Here is a 22,122-nt window from a genome sequence, read left to right on the forward strand (position 1 = left end):
AGCTGGGAAGGGGCCAGGTATGCTGTCTGGACATGCATGGGATCAGGAAGGCTGAGGCACAGATGGAACTGAACTTGGCGAGGGATGTAAAAATAACCAGAAGGGAGCCTACAGGTGCACTGGGCAGAAGTGACAGACCTGGGAGAGTGCACTCCCTCTGATAAATGAGGAGGGAGAACTGGCTTTAACCAACATGGAGAAGCGCAAGGTACTCTATGAGTGCTTTGCTGTCTGGATTCTGCTGGAGATATTCTTCCACCTGGCTCCTGGCTTGTACCAGCTGGAGAGAGCACAAAGGGCCACCAGAAGTTATCTCATAAAGGAATGGCCAACCTGCAGAAAAGGCTCCAAAGATCCCCCTCCCAAGCATGGCCAGGTTTACAACAGAGACTTTACCCTCGGCTTCCTGTTAATGAATCACCACCGAAGACCTGAAAGTGGTTCAGCACACCCATTAAAATCACAACCCTCCACACTTGTTTCAAGCATATACCCCTTAATTTCTATGATGACAAACCTTATGACATATAGTAGCTGTTTGCCCCACTGCTTCAAGTACCCAGGAGGAAAAGAACACAAATGCATGCTGGCCACTTGTCTGATCTCAGGGCAGACTGAAGGCACCAGAAGGAGAGATGGAAGTGAGCAGAGGAGGACTGTAGCAAGTCATAGAGGCAAGGAATGAGGTGGAAAGCAAGTCAAGAAGGCCAACAGAATAAAACAAAGATGTACCAGATATGAAAGTTTATTAAATACCAAGTTGGAACATAAATATCTGGAATTAAATATAGCATATTAGTGTCATAAAATACATTCATATAAAAAGGTGCAGTACCAATTGGACAGAAGGCTGAAACATTAATTTTCCTTCTTCCCACTATGAACCGCTTCAGGTTCATCATGTGTTCATCTACCAACTGTGAATGTCTTAAGATGAGTCAAATTCTAATGCAAAATCCAACAAGGATATCAAGTCAGAAATATCAAAAAGGTCACATTAAAGCTTTCTTGGCACTGCTACACACGCACAGTATTTTTAAACCCTAGGTGCGTGAAAGTGACAGCAATGTAAAGTGCATTCTTCTCCAGCTTAATCACTGCTAAAACTTCCACTTAACCAGCAGAAATATTCACAGCATCAGGACGGAAACAGCTGGCAGGAATCCAATCAAAATCTCCTATGCGTTAAAATAACACTGGAGACTCTACCACAAACAGTGGAAGGGTTAAATAGAACCAAAGGAATGCTTCTGGTAAAACCTTTAACAAAAAACATGGAGCAAAATAATGTGTCAAAAACATTTTGACAGTTCCGTCAAGTTCAAGAACCAACCTTACTCAGTCTGACAGTAATTAAAAATAGATATGGTTCTTATCCTGAGTGCAAAATAAACTGACTACCCCTCGGTGACCAACAGGTAAGTGCAGAGTGTCAACCTATTTAATATATTTAAAATTTATATTCAAACCGCAGTAAAGATGTTTCCACACTAAGCTGCAGGATGGGAAGTCACAGACCTCCTATGTAAACAAATGATCTCCAGTACTTTTCCCTTTACATTTTAAATAAAAATATATTTAGATCAGGTAATTTTGGTTTAAAACATCCCGGTACTCCTGTACCGCTCTGCAAAGGGGATCCTGGTCAACATTGAGATTTTTTGAAGATCCATAAGTAGATTTCATTAGAGAAGCTCTAGCAGTTTCAAGCTCAGCGGTGGCTGGAAAGAAAAGAAACAAGATTGACGATGTTACTTTTACAGTAGATTGAGTCAAATCAGTCACTGTAAAAACATTACTGATAACTGATCAGGCTACGCTCTACAGAGATATTTAAAAACTTCCAAGGAAAACACAAATCAAAAAGGACAGGCATAAAGGAAGAAACATTTTTTCACATTCAATGATCAGCCAATACAATTTTTAAAGCTAGTTAAAGAAATTCCAGGTTTTAGAAACACAGAATGGTTTGGGCTGGAAGGGACCTTTTAAGATCACCCAGTTCCAATCTCCCTTCTATAGGCAGGGACAGCTCCCTCTAGACCAGGTTCCTCAGAGCCCCATCCGGACTGGCTCTGAATGCCTGCAAGATGGGGGCTATGCACAACATCTCTAAGCAACCTGTTCCAGAGTCTCACCACCCTTACATTAGGAAGTAAAGAGTTTCTTCCTAATATCTAGTCTAAATCTACCTACTTTCAAGTTTACAGCCATTTCTCCGCATCCTGTTATTACATGCCCATATATATGTATGAAAGTTTTAGCCTTAACTTTAACTGCCAGGGATGTCTTAACTTTCCCTGGCTAAACCCTCTTTCGTTCATGGAAACACATCTTCGATGGAAGCAGAAAAGGATTTTCAGTACTTCCATCCATCAGCCTTTTCCAGACAAGATCCCCAGACCAAGCAAATACTACGGCTCCTACTACACATGTAATTATGTTTGAATATGCAAATGGGCACATGGCAATGGGTTTCTGTCTATTCAGGGAAATTGGAAGAGCTGTGAAGCAACAGCTGGATTCTCAAGGGCTCCCTGCTTCAAAATAACTCTAGGAACAGCAGCAGTGACTCTGGCAGAATGCTAATTGTGAAACAGTATGAATTCTTCTCTGAAGACCTGGCCTTTTATTATAGAACAGGCTTTACACTGCATATTAAAAGCAATCAGTTCATGCTTTGTTTGCCTATATATTGCTGAATGATTTTTACCTAAAGAAAGGCTATCTTTTCCACTGATTCTTCTTTATCCAAAGACAAGTATGACAACATGTCAGGTACAAAAAAAAGCAATGAAAAAGAGCGAGCAAAAATTAAGAACACCAGAAAATGCATATGGTATATTTGAAGTGCTGAATGCAATGAATGTATGCAGAAAGAGAAGTAGTGACAGAAGTCCATAAAAATCTTATTTCTGGGCTTTTTTTTTTTTTTTTTACATTTGATGTTTGTGCCTGAGGATGAAAAGTGACTTGAACTTAAGCCAAGTGTATCTGTGCGGGGGAGATGGTTTGCTCTCCATGCTTCTTCTCAAAAGTAGCTGCAGAACATTCTGAAGAGTATATTGGTTAGCAGGAAGTTTTCCATTAAAACTCTCTAAGTTAGAGTTAAAAACAGCCCCACACTGTGCTTCAAACAGCACAAATCTTGACAACTTTTGAAAATAATTACATAGAAGTTACGAACAGTCATCACCTTCCTTAAAAACACTGATATCAGAGTAGCATATTACCTTGCTGAAGTTCCTTATTGATTTCTTCCTCCAATTCCTTCTGTACCTAGAATTATAAATAACACATGCATTATAAATAACACTGCACATTTTATTAAGTAACAGAAACCAGCTTGGATCGCTAGAAAGGAGCATTTGCCCCTCGCTCTCCCAGGAGATGTTTATTTACTGTCATTTATTCTGAATGCAAAGTTTTCATAAGGAGAAATTAGACCTTTTAAAGGGCCACAGTCCAAACACCGTATGCGATCATTTACATTTGAAGATATTTGCGACTCCTGTGTTATTTTCCATCAGGTCTTTAACGCATAGAAGTAATTGTCAAAACAGACAGCATATAGCTTCCAGACTCATGTAATTAGCAAATACAGTTAAGTGCTTGGAGCATGTGGCTTACGCGGAGAGGCTGAGAGCATCAGGACTGTTAAGCCTGGAGAACAGAAGGCTTGTGGTCTCACCTACAGGTGTAATTATCTGACTGTGGGATGCAGCATAAAGAAGACAGAGCAAGAAATTTCTCGGTGGTGCCAAGTAAAAGAACAAGAGGAACAGGCAGAAGTCAAAAGAGTGGAAATTTATAAGACTGCTAAAAATCAGGAGTGCAGACAGGAAATAAAATCAGAAAGGAAACAGAAACTGAGAGACGGAATGGGAAGTAGGTGTTCCCTTTCTTATGCTACCAGTAGGAAAACTGGTTTCATGAATCCATGCACTCACGCTGGTTGCAGCTAGCAGAAGTCACTATTATTTCCTGCACCCACTTTTCAGAGCTGCATTTCTTTCTCTTGTTTGTAATCAGTGCAATTTGTTTTTTCAAACAGTTGCATGGACAAAGTAATTGATACCAGCATTTTGAATAACAGCGGCGTAAAGTATTTTCAGCTTCTTATCCCTGAAGCTTTATCAAAGCTTTTGCAAAATCAAAGCCAAAATCTACACGAGCTTCCTCATCCCAGGAGATGCTCACACTCTACTTCAGATAACCACCCTTACTTTGAAAAACACCAAATGTGCACTGAGAGCTTTACATAAAAACAAAAGTGCAAGATGACTACACGAGGCAAACTCCAATTTAAGTTCCTTAGTTTCCAGTTATTATGAACTTTACTGTCAGGAGAACTTGTAATCTCCTCCATCCAAGAAGGCAGCACTTAGTTTGAATTTAATGGCAATACAGAGGTGTTTTTTTTTGTTGTTTTTTTTTTTTTTCCCAATAGAAGGAAACAGATTACTGGAAAAATCTGAGGTATAACTGAAGCAAAGACAAGGCTCAGAGTCAGGTAAACTCTTGTCTTTTTAAGTAGCCTGGTGAACAGGCCAAGTACTAAGCAGCACAACTGGCAAAGTACTTCAAAGCTATTGCAGAAGTTGCAATCATGTATAAATTGCTGCAAAATATTATAAAGCTGTGAAGACTTGAAGGTTGTTGTTTTCTCAGGTAATAATACATAGCAGGAAGCACAAAAAGAAATGTTTACTAGGCACAGCATGGATCCCACAGCAGACTGTATAGGAAGAAGCAAAGCAATCATACTCACATCATCCTAGTTTTAAAGGATGTCTTTGTTAGTATTAATGTACTAAAAGAAACTAAAAATGAAGATCAGTAAGGAAAAAAACAACGTGGCTTGACCAGAGATGTCTGATGGGCTGAGCAAAGATGTCAAAGTTATCCATTTCAAGTATGTCATACACTTATGCACATTCTATACAGTAAAGTTTAATAAATAGCTTAGCTGGGAACTTCCAATGCCACAGCAGCTGCTTATTAAATTTTCTCTAGTTGAAAAAAAAGAAAAAAAAAACAATACAAAAACCTTACATAAGTACATAGTTATGTGTATATACAGTTAGATAGTTCATCATTTAGATGTCAGTATTTTTGGTGTCTGAGCACTCTAGGAATTCTGTACAATCTTAATGACCTAAAGTCTTCATCACTGAAGAGTATTTCACAATGCTTACCTTATCCATGTACACTTCAACTTTTTTTCTTGCCAATAATGCAGTCCCAGCAGCATCTAGGAAGCATTCCCCTTGGCTGGAGCTTCTGTTTAGTGTGGAATTGTTTCTGAGATTTCCCAGTTCAGCTGAATATTTTCCTGGACTTGCAGTAGGACCTCCACTGACAGTGCTGCTCGCAATTAAAGATTTGTTTCTTTGGCGTTCCTCAAAGAGCTTACAATTGGCTTCTGCAAGTCTCTTGGTTGTTCTGAAATATTTAAAAACACACAAAGAATTATCTTTGATAATATTTTTGCAGAGTCACTTCTTCCAGGTCTTTGACTACTATTCAGCTTTTGAAAAGAGAAGGCATTAGAAGTCCAAAATGAGAGGGGCCCAAAGGCCATGTGTTAAAATGCTATCAACTTCAAACATGGGCCAGTGATGCCATAACTAGTGGTGTGACTGCTAGAACACTGAAGTGAAATGATGGTGGTTCCAAAAATAAAGGGGAAAGGTTTTAGAGGGTTACGCTTACATCCATAGTGCTGACAAGACACAGAAAAAGGATTTTAGGAGGAAACAGTACAAGGTTTTTCATGCAAGCTACTGCTACTTCACGTCTTGTTACCACTCCAAAAAAGCACGCACTTACCTTTCCAGCTTATTTGCTAGCCTTATTCTCATTTTCATTTCTTCACGATGCAGCTCTTTGTATTTTTCCACTTCCGCAAGCATAGATTCGTTTTGAAAAATACTGTCTTTGGTATTTTTTATTTTGTCCAACTCACATTCAACCTCTTTTATTCTGCACTTCAGCTGGTCTCTCAGCGAGGCATGATGATTTTCTCTGATTTGTTCTATCTTGTCTTGTGAGGCTGCCTGGACCTGAAGCAGATAATACAATTTCAACCATTGCAAAGAAAAAGTGAACTGCATCTCCCTATACGGTTGCCCATAACCAATTTAAAGGGCCCAGTTTTACTCAACTGAGTCAACTGGACCTTTTCACTACTATCAGGACCAGGATGCTCAACTTTAGAAGAGCAGACTTCAAGCTACTCAATGGAATGCTGGCCAAGATCCCCTGGCGCGCTGCCCTCAAAGATAAGGACGTTGAGGAGAGCTGGCTACTGTTCAAGGATGCCCTCCTGGCAGCACAAGAGGTCTCCATTCCCCTGATTAAGAAAGTGGGCAGGAGAGGTAGAAAACCAGCATGGCTCAGCAAGGACCTGCTAAGAGAACTGAGGGTGAAGAAAGGGGTGTACAAGCTCTGGAAACAAGGCTGTGTCACCCGGGAAGAATACAGGGATGCCGTCCGAACTTGCAGATGTGGGATCAGGAAAGCCAAGGCACAGGCAGAACTGAACTTGGCGAGGGATGTGAAAAACAATAAGAAAACCTTCTACAGGTACATTGGCCAGAAGAGACAGGCCAAAATGGGCGTACCTACTCTGGTAAATTCAAAAGGAGAAATGGCTTCAACAGATGAAGAGAAAGCTGAGGTGCTGAATGAGTTCTTCACCTCGGTCTTCACTGGTGGCCAGGATTCTAGTCTTTTTCACGTCCCTAAGTCTTGCACCCCCATCCCTCCATGTGGGGACCAAGGAGGTAAATCCCTCCCCACTGTAAGGGTAGAGCAAGTCCGAGAGTGCCTCCTTAGACTGAATGAGTATAAGTCTATGGGGCCAGATGGCGTGCATCCCAGGGTCCTGAAGGAGCTGGCTGAGGTGGTTGCTGAGCCGCTCTCCATCATATTTGAGAAGTCGTGGCTGTCAGGTGAGGTCCCGGATGATTGGAGGAAGGGTCACGTCACTCCCATTTACAAGAAGGGGAGCAGGGACGACCCAGGTAACTACAGGCCGGTGAGTCTCACCTCTGTGCCTGGGAAGATTATGGAACAGATCCTCCTGGACAACATGCTTGATCACATAAAGAACAAGCATGTGATCCGAGACAGCCAGCACGGCTTCACCAGGGGAAGGTCATGCTTAACTAATCTTGTGGCCTTCTATGATGGAGTGACGGCGTTGGTGGATGAAGGGAAGGCGACCGATGTCATTTACCTGGACCTGAGCAAGGCCTTTGACATGGTCCCCCATCACATCCTCATCTCCAAATTGGAGGGAGGTGGATTTGATGGGTGGACAACTAGATGGATAAGCAATTGGTTGAAAGGCCGCAGACAGAGGGTGGTGGTCAATGGCTCTATGTCCAGGTGGAGGCCGGTAACGAGCGGCGTCCCTCAAGGGTCTGTCTTGGGACCGGTGCTCTTTAACATCTTTATTAATGACATTGATGAGGGAATGGAGTGCACCCTCAGCAAGTTTGCTGATGACACCAAGCTGAGTGGTGCAGTTGATACGGTGGAGGGAACAGATGCCATTCAGAGGGACCTTGACAGGCTGGAAAGCTGGGCTCGGGTGAACCTAATGAGGTTCAACACGGCAAAGTGCAAGGTTTTGCACTTGGGCCGGAAGAACCCCAGGCACCTGTATAGGCTGGGAGGAGTTGTCCTTGAGAGCAGCTCGGCTGAAAAAGACCTAGGGGTCCTGATAGATGAGAAACTTAACATGAGCCAGCAGTGCGCTCTGGCAGCCCAGAAAGCAAATGGGATCCTGGGCTCCATCAGGAGAGGGGTGGTCAGCAGGGATAGGGAGGTGATCGTCCCTCTCTACTCTGCTCTTGTGAGGCCCCATCTGGAGTACTGTGTCCAGGTGTGGAGCCCTCAGTACAAAAAAGATATGGAGATTTTGGAAAGGGTCCAGAGGAGGGCCACAAAGATGATCAGGGGGCTGGAGCACCTCCCCTATGAGGACAGGCTGAGGGAGTTGGGTTTGTTCAGCCTGGAGAAGAGAAGGTTGCGGGGTGACCTCATTGCAGCCTTTCAGTACCTGAAGGGAACTTACTCCCAGGAGGGGAGTAAACTCTTCGAAAGGGCTGATAATAGCAGGACTAGGGGAAATGGTTTTAAGTTGAAGGAGGGAAGATTTAGGTTGGATGTTAGGGGTAAGTTCTTTACTAGAAGGGTGGTTAGGTCCTGGAACAGGCTGCCCAGTGAGGTTGTGGATGCCCCGTCCTTGGAGGTGTTCAAGACCAGGTTGGACGGGGCCCTGGGCAACCTGATCTAGTAAATGTGTATGTTTGGTGGCCCTGCTAGGCAGGGGGGTTGGAACTACATGATCCTTGAGGTCCCTTCCAACCCGGGTAATTCTGTGATTCTGTGATTCTGTGATCAGCAATCAAGGCAAAACCCTGGAACCAACACGTTAAATAACTGTTTTCATCCAGACAGATCTGCTCTTAGCAATATTACTTATGGGAGCAGCTACTAAAAGAATGCTATGGCTGAAGGACAGGGCACACAAAAAGGATTCTACAAAGAAATTATGAGAATCCCATCCCCACTCTTTCTGCCCCACGGTAACTTCAGTGACTTCTTCCCTGAGCATTTTATCCTGTACAATGATAAAACATAACCTGTACGTATGGCCAAGCCATCTCTAAGTTATAGCATTCATGTGATGAACAGCAATAACAAGATGACCAGATGGCCATAGCTTCTTCTAAGAACTGCAAAACAGAAGTCTGTCAAGGGACGGCTATTAGCTTGGGGACCTGCAGGCAAATTACACACACAAAAGCACTTTCGCCAAACAATTTTCCATTCTTCCACTTCCCTTCAGGAAATATAGAAGTATGGCACTAACACAAAAAACCAAAGTACGAACAAGAAATGGCAAAAAGAAGTTACATAATAAAAACTATAGACATACACAACAAATTCACTTACCTGCAAAAACAAATTGACTTCTTGAAGTTTTTGATTTATTTCTTGTGCAGCTCGCTCTTCCACTTCTTTCTTGTATCGTTCGATTTGGTTGTAAGTCATCATGTGCACATTGTGGACAGCCTCCAGATGTTGTCTCAGGTTTGCCACCTCTTCTTTCAGCTGGCATCTGGTCTTCTCTAGTTTTTCATGTTTTTTCATGTTTAGAGCCAGCAGTTCTTGCAAATAATGGTTTTGTCCTTGTAGTTGGACGCATTTTTTACACTCTAAATCCAGCTGATGAGAAAGTTCAGTAACCTACAGACAGTAATAAAATGAACTTAGAGGGGTGTAAAATTATTCTCTGAAAATTTATGAAGGGGAAGACCATCAAGTCTGTAACTGTCATCTGCTGACTCAGTACCCGAGTCAAAGGAAAGACAAGATCATCTTTTAAGGGAAGAACAACTTTTAAGTTCTTGCCAATAGGGTTCCTTGACTTACAACCTTCCTCAGTTCTGCAGCAAGTAAAAGATCAACAAGTAGCAAACTAGCAGAATTTCACTTACGGGAGTGTGCTGAAAGGCACTAGGGCCATTCTTTTGTGCACTGCTCTACTGCTCGATGGAAATCAAACCACTCTACCCAGACAGCAGAAAGAATGCCTATCATGCTTCAGGGGGAATGTTCCAGTACAGAGTTAACTGGGCACAGGAAACAAGTACTCCTCCTGCCATTGCTCTTGAAAGCTTTGTAAACAGTGCTTCAAAAAGCAGCTTCCACAGCAGTGGTAAAGGAAGGTATTTTCTCTCTAGGTCAAATCCAGTGTCTGGTTGCAAGAATATGTACAAAATATGAGATGTTTCAGTAGTTTCCAAGGTCAACTGTGAAGCCAATTTTCTCTCCCAGAAATATAACTTTTCCATACCTACTGAAAAGAATATTACAAGTCTCTAGAAATTAACATGACCCAAACAAAACAACAACAACAACAAACAAACAAACAAACAACAACAAAAACAACAACAAAAAAAAAACACCAAAAAAAACCAAAAAGAAACAACAAGAACTTGCCTTTGTTCTTGATTTTTCAACTTCATTCACCATTTCAGAATACCTGTTCTTCATTTCTCCCTGGAAATTGAACTGGGAGTCTCTTTCTTTGGCTTCATGCATCTTTAGTTTTTTCACAGCTTTCTTCAAAAGGCTCTTGAACCTGCACAACAAATCAGTCAAGAAAATAAGCAAAGGAACTAGGTATCTATTTGTCACGCTTGTACAAGAAAAGCATAGCTATGGCTTGCTTCATTTTTAACATGCTCAACAGGCCAAAAGTTAATAAGAAAAACCAGCATTTCAATGCAATAGATCACCTGGAGGGTCCAAATTTCACCTCAACAGAGGAAAAAAAGACTTCCCTCCCAGAAGTGCAAGGCAGCCTACATTTGCTCTTCTTATGGCAGCTACAGAAAATCATAGGCTCATGTACCAGAACTGTCTTGCAAGAACTGATGTGAGATCTGAATTTGCTCAGAGTTAAACACACCTGCTTTTACATGCAAGTTCCTTAAAGCCTGACTTCTAACCTACATGAGCTCTCTTTCAAGTACTAGTGAACCATACCTGTCACATTCCTTCTGCAGTTCAATATTTCTTTCCCTTTCCTGGTCAAGACATGCTTCAAGTGGTCGTTTCAATTCTATCGGCTTCTTCACATTCTTTCTTTCATTCTCACACTTTCAAAAAACAAACAAACAAAAATACATGATACACTCAGCACAGGACAGTACACATAGCAACTGCAGATAGCACATATCCATCCTTTTGCCACATTCAGCAGAACACTGAGGCACAGGATTCTTGTAAACATTTAAATCACTTCAGGCTTCACACAAGCGGGCCAAGACCTAGGGATACCAATTAACGCCCCTGCTGAAGCAAATGCTCCTCTGCCCCCTTATTGGGCTTCGTCCCAAAAAGCTGGAAAAAAGATGCTAGAGAACAGCTTCCGCAGTTCCTCTGCTAATAGGTCAGCTTGCACAGGTAGCCACAGCCCTGGAGAACACTGCACACTCTACAGCATTCATTCCAATGACCAGCAGGCTCTTGTGGAAGAGTCTGCTTTTCTGGAATTCACCAGTGTCTTCTCAGTCATTACTTCCATATCTTATTTGTGGGTGTTTACTAATTTAGTTGCTGTTCCTCATGGTGTTTTTTCAGACAAACTACAGGAGAACTGGCAACTAGTTCTGTAGTTTGCATTTGCACCTTATTTATTCTGCAAGGGTTTTAAGCTCCTGTTATTCTGAAAACATGCAGCAGTTCCTCCGTACACTGCACTGAAAATAAGGGGTGTTTTAATCCTGCTTGGAAATCAAGGGGTCAGACAATAACCAGAAGGAAATCAAATAAAGAACACAGGAACTGCTGCCTTGCTCCATGTGCTCAACTGGTATCAAACCACACCGTCTTTCTGACAGCACAACTCCAAGATATTCTCTTGGCTTTTATTCAATTCCTTCATGACACCCAAATCACAATAGTACTCAGGGCCTGAGTAGCAGGGAAATAAAATCAGAGTATGTAAGAACTCAAGAAAATGTCAGCATTGCTCTGGGTATTGGCGAGGTGTTAGGGACTGTTTTCTGGGCTCACTTCTTCTAAAAGCTCAGCATTTTCCCTACTCAGTTTAGCAATATGGTCTTCAAGGTGGGCTCTCGACTTTCGATCTTCCTCGCACATCATGCATGAGCCTCTGGATGTCATAGCCAACATATTCTGATTTTGTATCTATGGAAACAACAATGACAAAGGGAATGCCAAGATAACCAGAGAGACAACACTGCACATAAACTGCATTATAAACTATTAACTCAAATGGAGGCAGGGCTAAGCTCTCACAACTAAGGATCTATAGTGAATGTTACACTGAGTTTATAAAAGATGGCTTGAGAAGCACCATCAAGAATAGCACTTAATGCTAGTGGAAAAAGTGAATGCTCTCTATACGATAAAATGAGGTTACATCATTTGGAGATAAGAAGACACACATACAACATTAACTCACAGTTTTCTTAAAATTCCCTACACTTACTGACTGTGAAATAACTGCAGATCTCCTCAGAGCAAAAAAATGTTTTCAGAACAGCAATGTTACTTATCCTTTTACACAAAGGAGCAAAGATTTGCATCACAGATGCATTTGTGTGTAAACAAGTTTGCTTATTCAGTTCCCTTTGTAAAGAATGAAAGTTGCCTACATGCTTTGAATAGCACATTTTAAGAAAAAGAGAGACATCCCTGACATACAGAAGGACATAAAAACCTGAGCTTAAAGGCTTATATGACAAACTCATAAAACTTCCTCATGTGTCTTTACAGGATATGTTAAATGTCGGTTCTCCCTATGTGACAATGTATGGGTAAAATACAGAAGTGTTAAAAATGCTAAAAACCTTCTAATTGGTATATCACCAAAAGAAGATGACAGGAAAGGAACCTGGAAAAGAACTCAGACTTTTCTGGTGCAGATAATCAACAGCTTTTCCCTTCCACTAGATCCTTCTTATTCTCCCTATAGCAGCTTAATTTTCCAACAGCAAACTAATTAAAGAATATTCCAAGGTTACACAAGATGCTAAGCCATGCATGCGCACCAGCTACTTCCCAGCTGCCTGCCACTGACTGCACAGCATTACTTCACCTAGTTGTTCTTTCCTTACCTCAGCCCCCTGCGGGGCAGTAAAGTACCAACACATATTCACAAATGGAAAAAGAACCTAATGAGCTCAGGTGGAAACTATGACAAAGCTCTGAAGATAAAATAGATTTCTCACATCCAGGTTTCCCCTCCCAGATCTCAACCACACATCTCCCTCCTGCTGACACTGTCCGTCCTATCCATCAAAAGAATCATGCTGATTAACACAAACATTTTCATACTACTGCAAAGACAGAAATGGCAGCAGTGAAAGGTGGAGATTTACAACCTTTACCTTATGGGAAAACTCTCAAAACTGGAGAATAGACCATCAGGATTTTCAGAGTACCCTACAGTCACACCACAGCTCAGATGACTCAGCTCCCCTATGATCCCCAGGAAAACCACATAACTTCCCCACGAAAAATATCTAAATAGGCTCAGAAGCTCACATAAAAAAATAAAAAATAAATAAATAAAAGGGAAGTTTATGACTGGCTTACTGAGGCTTCAGTTCTCTTGTCCTGGTGTTGCGCAGCAGCTTCCACCCTGGCATTTTCCATTTCAAGCCTTAAAGAGAAGCACAGATCTTATTAGACAAATCCATAATAGCGCACACTGCAAAAGAATGGTGTGAAAGAATGCTATTTAAAGCAAGAGCTTCTTTTAAAATCATGTTTTACCCTGATGATGCAACAAGGCAATTCTGACGTTTTCAGAGAATCCCAGAAAGCAAAACCTTGCTTCACTCTGTTATTTTCTTACCGTTGGACATGTTCTTCCAGCTGCTTTATTGTAGAACTGCTTCTGGAAGCTGCTAACAGAAGGTCTTTCATTTTTTGGTTAGAAGCTGATATTTGTCTTTCCTTATTATCTAGGTCAGTCTTCAAATCTTGAATGCAACGCTCATATTGAATACGCTGTTTTTCAGAGTCATGTAACTGTAAAGTAGCAATGAGAATCCTCAGCAGCCCGGTTAGGTTCAGTATAGAGAGCTCAGTGAGCACTGAAGAATTTGGATATTGCATGTATCTACATACACCCCCTACCCAAAGTACTGGAATCGTTTCCAATTCATTCAAGCCTTCATTTCTCTTAGCAAATGAACAATAACAGATGATATTTCATCATCTGTGACACTGGCCTCTCCCATCTGTACAAAGGATTTTCTATAACACCATTATGAGCATTGACACTGCCAATCCTACCTTCTCAGTGGCTTGTGACATCCTGAAATTACTTGTTTGCTATTCTATCGAAAATATTAACCAAAAAAACCTCATCCTTTTCCTAAAGTGATTTCACAGCTCATTAGTACGTTATTATGGTAGATGTTTCAGAAAAAACCCACAACTCTCACAGAGAGCAAAAAAGAAAAACTCAAATTCAGCTGTCCAGTATTTCTACTTTTTCTCAGAAATCAGACACCAAACTTGGCCAAACCAAAAGCGATAACCTGCTGAGACACCAGGTCATTTTGCAAAGCAGCTTATCAAATACAGATCTTCTCCAGTTAAAGACATAATGACTTTGTGTCGAAGACCACCCAGTCATGGACACCAAGTGCACAGAACAATGCAGTTCATATACTTGTCTTTAAATCTATACCCCTGAATTTATTTCTAGGATAGGAGGACATTTGCTTATACTTTGAACTCTCTGCTCTGATTTGGCACAGGCATGACTGTGATCACAGATGACAAGGGGCAAGTTGAGAAGACTAAGGGGATAAAGACCACCTTATAGTGTTTACAACCAACCTTATAAGACACAGAAAAACAATTTGTAAATTCAGAGCACCTGTGTAATGTTGCTTCAGATAGTTGGTAGTTTGTACACATCCCATCCACAAATAAATTCTTAATTGTGTTTGACACCAGGAGAGGGAAGTAAGTTGGGAAAAGAAAGAACACTGCTACAACACCCTGGAGCCACAAGAAGAACTTTAGCTGTGGGGCTGAAGAACGGCTCCTACTTGCAAAAGAAACTAGTTGGCTTTTTGATGATTCTAGTAACACTTATCTTTCACTACAGAGGAGGAGGCCGGCTGGCAAAGATTTCACCAGCTTCATGAATTATGACAGGGTATCACTGCTAACCTCCTTAGCTCTCTCTGGTACTTGCTCTCAGAACATTATTTTTCTCTTCTTCACCAGAAACAGGGAAAAATCACCCTCAGATTTTATGTGTAAGTTACAGCCTCTCTGTACCTTAGCTTTAATCCTGTCCAGTTCCTTCTGCAAGTGCAATTTGTCTTCCTCAAGGTCACTGCGGTAGCATGTAGTAACTACAAGGGAAGCTTCTGACATAGACTGCTTTTTAAGAGCATCAGCAAGCTCCTGCTGCAGCTGTCTGACCAAACCCTAAGGAAACAGATAAACATGAGGAAAAACATGAAACTTGACTTTACTCCTTTAAACTGACTATATTATACAGTTCAGTCATTTACCGGTCCTCCTTAATTCTAAGAGAAAAAACAATGAACCACAACAAAACAACACAATTTGGTCCTATGTGTAAAACTTACACCTGATGCATTTTAGAAATACAAAATCATTTTATGAATTGAAACATTTTAATTTATTCTAATTGTATAGCTTACCTCTCTTTCTACTTTGTCAGTCTCATATTTAAAGACTTGTTCCTTTAAATCAGTACACTTGGTATTTAATTCCTTGTTTCTCTCTTCCATGAGGTAAACCTGCTTTTCACTGTCAGCTCTGAGTTTGTTGAACATATCATGAAATCTGTCCTGGACATCATTCACAACCTTTTCTTTGATGATCTCCTTGTTCCGCAAATCTTCCAGCTGCTGATGGAGTAAAAGGTTTTCACTTTGGAGCTGGGCCAATTGTTCCTGCATAGATTCATGCTTTATCATAAATTTACTGACTTGATCTTTCTCAAGTTGCCACGCATGCTCATTTTCTTTTGCTTGACACTGGGCTTGATTTAAGTCTTTTTGTGTCATTTCTAAAAGCAGTGTTTTTTCTCGAAGTGTTTGTTCCAACTGGTGAAGCTCGTTTTCTAGACTATTAACTTTGCTTTCCGTTTTACTCAGCTGCTGAGACAAGCTCTTGTTGCTCTCTCGCACCTCAGAGAGCTCACGATGGAGCTTGTCTTGTAAACGAAGCCATTCATCACGTTCTCTCTGAAATGTTCGTTCGGCATCACTTTTCAATGACTGATGATGTTCGAGATCTTGAACCACTGCATTCAAGCGGGAACAGAATGATTCAATCTCTGTTTCCAGTCTGTCTTTGCTTTCTTTTTTCTGTTCAAGCTTGGAAGTTAGCATTGCAGATTCCGTCTTGAGTAAATTCAGCTGTCCATTGTACTGAAATACTGTCTGTGTTAAGGTTTCCTCACTCAGTTTAAGTTCCTTCTGAAGAGAATCATTCTTTTCTTTCAAAGACTCATTTTCCTCTAAGTATTTTCCTTCATCCTCCTGGTGCTCAAGTTTTACTTGATCGAGTTCTAGTCTTAGCATAGCAATCTCTTCTTGCAGTAACTGATTTCTGTGTAGCAGATCCTTTTCTCTGTCATTAGTGTCAGATTTCTGTGTGATAAAGGACAATAATGAATAGTTAGTTGGGAAATAAATTCAGGTTTAACCCATCAGGCAGCTAGGCACCACACTCTCATCACTAAGTGGGATGAGGGAGAGAACAGGAAACAAAACAGAACTCATGGGCTGTGATAAAAATAATTTATTAAGCAAAAAGATGAAGGACATGGAAACAAGAAAGTGATGACAGTATAATAACGAATTCAAAAGCCAAGTAATAGGATCACAAACAGCCTCAGCCAGCTTCTTTCCTAGTGAATCTCCAGATATCTGGACATTTCACGGGTAGAAACCTTAGAAATGATTGTAACAACTATACAGTGAAGAACAGCAGGCAGTTTAAGAGACTGGGAACACAATGTCTTATTTTCCAGTGGCTTCCTACTTCCACATGCAATTCAGGTCTATGTGGGATTGATGATGCTATTCAGAGTTTTTAGACAACAGTAACAAAATTTGGTTATATTGATAAACTGTAGATAATCCACGAAAAGGCACAAAAGGTTATTTTTCTTAAGGTTTTAGAATGAGCACAGTGAAGTATAACCAAATTAATTAGGAATGGAACTGCTTACCTCTGAATTTTTCCCAATAGTTTTTCTTGTCTCTTCTTCCAGCTCCTTCTGTCTCCACAGGTGGTTGCTCAAAATTCCTTCTTGCAGAGCTCTAGCACTCCTTTCATTAGAGAGCTGTCTCTGTGTTTCATCACGCTCTTCTTCAACCTACAGTAATATAGTTGAACTTGTGAATCTTGAACAAAATCAGAATTAGCAATACCTTCCTATTTCATTCTTTTTATTCTTACATTCTATTAATTCTATTAAGAGTCATTTATCATAAAATCATAGAATGACCTGCATATCAATTTTCCATGTTTGCAAACAAACATCTTTAGATTTATCTGAATTGAAAGTTATAAGGATAGTGTGAGTCCTTTGCACAAATCAGCATCATAGAAGTTTTATACTTAATGAATCTCCCTCTATAACACAAGAAAAAAACAAACAAACTAGAACTACTATTCTTGGAAACATACAGAGTTTAAGTAGAAACCCAAGTTATCTTTCTAACAAACTATATATACATACTAAAACCAGAGATGGACACTCATATGCTTACAGTCAAAGATTTAAAAACATCTATTCATCAATATGAGCACTAACACTAAGAACTGCACAAAACAAATGACTAAGATTTCCAAAAGCACAATAACTACACTTACTTTACCCCACTGCAAGGTCTTAAGTCTACATCTCTTCTACTAATATTTAGAAATGCTTCAGAAAATGTGCCAATCCATTTTCAGTTTACCAAAATCTAGCAATACTGCTGGATAAATTGAGTTGTATGAGATTTCCAAAGGCTATTAATGAAGTGAGACACAGAAGAGGACTGACCAGCTGAACAGCAGACCAGGAGGTGAACTAATGCCAATGATGTCCCTGTTAAATCCAGGCAGACTGAAAGAGGTGATGCTAACTACTTACTGCTTCTGCCAGAGCAACGTGGCCACTGAGGATCCTTAATGACCACTTTCACATGTTCTTAATATGTTTGCAAATACAAGTTCTGAAAATTTGAGGCTTACTATTTATGGGGAAAAATACAACACAACAGACCGAATTTCCGAGGTATATTTCAAACTGCGTAGAACCATGACAGGAATGCTGAAAAGTAGGTAAAGGCCAGTGAAAAGACCCTCAAAACTGTATGTAAGAACTGAAGAATTCATGCAGGTTGTGTACAGTGAGAACATCATCATCTCAATTGCATTAAATAAGCCACTAAACTTGTAATAAAAATAAAGGTGAGAGTTTTTCTGGATTCAGTCTTGATCGTAAGCAACTGAGGCAATTTACAGATTATCAGGTAAACAGTAACATTTAGGCCTAAATTTAAATTCATGTAAGTATACTTGAAAGAATACTACAAACAGTAACTGTAATTTCCTTCTGAAGAAAAAAAACAATAATAATAAAAACATTTTATATATATATATATATACACATATAATATATATATAGATATATAGATATAGACATACATATACACAGACGTGCACAGAGTTCTGTAGTAATTAGGAAAAATAACTCAAAGAGAAGCTTTGCCTGAAGCACAAACCAAACTATAATTCTGAAAAATGTGAAAAGGTATCATGAACTTGTTTGTTCACGCTGGTTTCATGGCAATGGTCCTCAAAATGCACCAAGATAATTGCCTAATGTCTCTTTCACCAACAAGTTGAACATACTAGCATAAAATATCAGTTTGAAAGAAACAGAAAAACAGAAGATATATATTTAATATACCTGTTTCTTGAGCTGTTTCAGCGTTATTAACTCTGTTTCTAAATTCCTTACACGAAACTCAAGTTGTTGTTTTTCCTCTGTCTCTCTAGAATATTGATCCTTTTCCCTCTTTAGTTGCTTTCTTGTTTTTTCATATCGCATTTCAGCTCTATGTCTCTTTTCCTCTTCTTGTTTCACAAAAAATCTGGGATTTAAAAGAGAGTATTTGAGGAATTAAAGCACTGACAAAAAAGTAAATATGCCACATCATGAACCAGGAGAAACAACTTAAAACTGTAGAAATGTCACACCTTTTCAAATATAGAAGTTTTTCTGCAATTTTAAACTTTTAACATCACTCTAATTTCATTCCATTAGTGGTGGAAGACACGTTATACATGAGCTGCACAAGACTGACAAATAAGCCCTTAAGTGATGTACAAAATTCATCATGTATTTCCATGTCGACATAGGTAAACATGAACAGTAAACCACGAACTTTTACTAACAAAAATACACTGTTTTTAATAAGTTGATCATCACCTATATAGTACAGATTCATAATGACTGCAAGTAATACCGATAAAACATCACATCACTTATCTAAGACAAATCAAAAACTTTTAAGAAGCCTTCCCTAAGACTATAACAACTGCTTACCATGTGCGGATGAACCTTTTCATTTCTTTTAATAAATTAAAGGATAAGGATAGTGTTCAAAAAAAGATTTGAATATCAGCAACCACTAACAAGTAGTTCAAAACATTGGCTGTAACATCAGTATTGAAGCAGCTTATTCTAAAGGAGAAAGATTTACATGTAGTCTTTAGCTTCCCAAAAAGTACAGCTTTTATCATGTATAGCTAATACTGTTTTGAGATTTTACATAGAAGAAAAAATTAATTCCTTCTATTTACAGATGTTTGGGAATTCTGAAAAATGTTTAGAATCAAATCCAGGACAAATCAGGAACGGCTTTGTCTTACTTACAATCCCCTTCCACGTACTGGGAGACTGCAGGCACATCCTGAAGTTTATTTCCCTCAGCTTATTCTCACAGAGTTTCATGCTCTGTGATCAGCCTGGAAAGCCTCTACTGAACTCACACATGTTGACTACGATCTCTTGAAGGCCATAAAAAGAAATGCACACAAGTACTTGGAGGCCAAAAGTTGGACCCAGTGCTCCAGACACAGACCAACTAGATGCTAAGTAGGGATGGACTCCTCCCTTCAGCTTCTTGTCTCTGCAACCCAGGATGCTGCTGGCCTTCTCAGCTGCAAGATCATTCTGACTCATGTTGCACTTAATCTCTGCCAAAGCCCCCAGAGGCTTCTCAGCGAATCAGCTCACCAGCCAGAGCATTTCACTGTGTACACAAGGGGTTCCTCCATCCCATGTGCAAGGGCTTTGAATTCGTTCTTGATTAATTTATTAGGCATAGGAGGTAAGATTCTAAAGACACGATTAGAGTCAGTGTTAAGGAAGAAATTCTCTGGGAAGCCTGGTCTGGTGGTTGGTGACCCTGCACATAGCAGGGGGGTTGAAACTAGATGATCATTGTGGTCCTTTTGAACCTGGGCCATTCTATGATTCTGTGATTAAGACCTCTATCACCTCCAGCAAAATTAATCTGAACCTCCACTGTGCATTTAGTTCTTTGAAAAATATACTTTTAAAACAGTTTGGGGAGCAGGGGACTACTCAGCATAGCTTTCAATACCGAGGAAAGTGCTTCAATTACAAGATTTAAAACAATCTAATTCTACGGATTATTTTATTAGCTTACCCTTTTACTGGCATTTCAAGTAATTTTGGTCTCTCCTCAGATGAAGAATTCTTTGTGTGTTTTTCTTCTATCATTTTTTCATTCTTCCTTAGAGCAAGCTTTTCTTTTACTGGTTGATGGGTAATATTGCCCACTGGTGTATTTGATTTATCAAGACTTTCCTGTTTCTCCACTGCTTGCATTTTGAAATGTTTCTGCTTCCTTTTTTCCTTCTCAACCTATGAAGAGAAAATTAAGCTTCATATATTTTTCTGATTCTAAAGGAGATCCAAGACCAAATAATCTAAGCTTGACTTTTAAAATAATGTAAAATAAAAAAGATTTTCCCCCAAAATTACTCTACAAAATGTACCAAGTCTACAAATATACTCTGAATTCACTCTTGATTTGAAGTATAACAATCAAACAAAAACAAAAAAGCAAAGCAGCCCTAAGGAAACAAACAATAGAAGCATTACTGATGGATAAGAAATCAGATGGACTACACAACAGTAGTTGTAGAAACACAAAGTATGAGTGGATGTATGATGTCGTACTTCCTTAATGATGAGGAAAAAAGCAAACTGAACTCAAAAGCAGAAACAGCTTCACAGCAATCAGGAATTTTAGTGAGAGGCAATGAAGGCACACCATGCACAAACCACAGCAAATGAAGAGATAAATCAAGACCCTGTTCAGAAGCTATTTTCATTCCTTGATCGACAATCAAAACTGGTGTACTTGTATGAATTTCTTTTTATGGTAATGAGGTGATAACTACTTACACTGGAAATGACTGCCACCTATTGTCAAACTGAAACAATACACTTTGCTTTCTCAAAACCTTCTGATTACATTATGGGGAAAAGCACAGTTCTCCACTGCTTTCCTTATTTATGAGTAACGTTCTTCTCTTAAGACAAAAAAACCAATTTGCACAAAGCACCTTCTTTTAATGATCAATAGCTAACATGAACAGGACCACCGATACTGAGAAAGACTAAAGAATAAGGAAAAGCAGGTGAACTTCTACCTCTTTTTGTAGCTCTACCTTCTCTTTTTCCAAAGCCAGGAATACCATTTGCAGCATTCCTACCTTACTCTTAAATCTTTCCACATCTTGTTTTAGTTCTTCATCCAGATTCCTTTTCAGCATGCCACAAGGTTGCTGAGCATGCGGGAAAAGATTTTCGATTTCTGTTTCTCCTATTTCCTTGTTTTTGATAAGGCAGTCTCTGGGAACACTGTCACTAAGACAGATGTCCTTGCCAATTTTCTTCTCACTTATAAAGCCAAGTGTACTTTCACCATTTGTGGAAACAGGTCTTATATTAGGAAGATTATTAGAAATGTCATCCCAAATATTTGTTTTTAAACAATGTCTCAGGGAATACTCAGGACTTCCCTCTACATCTCTACTAATCCCATTCTCATTCTCTTCCATTTCCTCTGCTTTTGATAGATGTACTTTTGTATTATCTGTGTAATTAGTGCAGCCTTCTTCATCTGGTATTCTCCAGGTATTTTCCATGCTCGCATTTAAGTTATTGTGATCAGGAAGGACACAGAGACTCGGAATAACTATTTCAGGTTTGGGTTCTTTTAGGTCTACATTAAGTTTCACATCTCCAAATTCACCTTTACTTTCTAACTTATCACTTGATTCTGTCACACAAGACGAAACACAAAGACTCTTCAATTCTTCAATGAGGTCATCTTCTGACACTTCTGCCACAAGGGATGGAGCTTTCTCAGATTCATTAATTTCACCAAACAGCTGCTTCAGCTCTGCTGTAATGTTTGTAAAATTTCTTTTCAACTCCCTTTTCTCTTTTTCAATCCACATTTTTTG

The 22,122-nt window shown here is 39.7% G+C and overlaps 1 protein-coding gene across 1 annotated transcript in view; it reads right to left on the reverse strand.

The window, feature by feature from the left end:
- Positions 1–729: 729 nt before the first annotated feature.
- LOC146756632 (uncharacterized) overlaps positions 730–22,122 on the reverse strand; it is a 49,962-nt gene continuing 28,569 nt past the window's right edge. The window contains 16 exon segments of the mRNA XM_085524243.1: positions 730–1,721; positions 3,234–3,279; positions 5,199–5,445; positions 5,833–6,065; positions 8,971–9,264; positions 10,021–10,162; positions 10,570–10,682; positions 13,150–13,216; positions 13,412–13,587; positions 14,857–15,009; positions 15,249–16,205; positions 16,790–16,936; positions 18,524–18,707; positions 20,292–20,509; positions 20,856–20,859; positions 21,272–22,121. Coding sequence (XP_085380369.1) covers positions 1,579–1,721; positions 3,234–3,279; positions 5,199–5,445; positions 5,833–6,065; positions 8,971–9,264; positions 10,021–10,162; positions 10,570–10,682; positions 13,150–13,216; positions 13,412–13,587; positions 14,857–15,009; positions 15,249–16,205; positions 16,790–16,936; positions 18,524–18,707; positions 20,292–20,509; positions 20,856–20,859; positions 21,272–22,121 — 3,974 coding nt within the window. The 3' untranslated portion in view covers positions 730–1,578.

The sequence above is a fragment of the Coturnix japonica genome, chromosome 26, assembly GCF_054131305.1.
Source record: "Coturnix japonica strain WE chromosome 26, WE-NBRP24, whole genome shotgun sequence".
Taxonomy (NCBI): domain Eukaryota; kingdom Metazoa; phylum Chordata; class Aves; order Galliformes; family Phasianidae; genus Coturnix; species Coturnix japonica.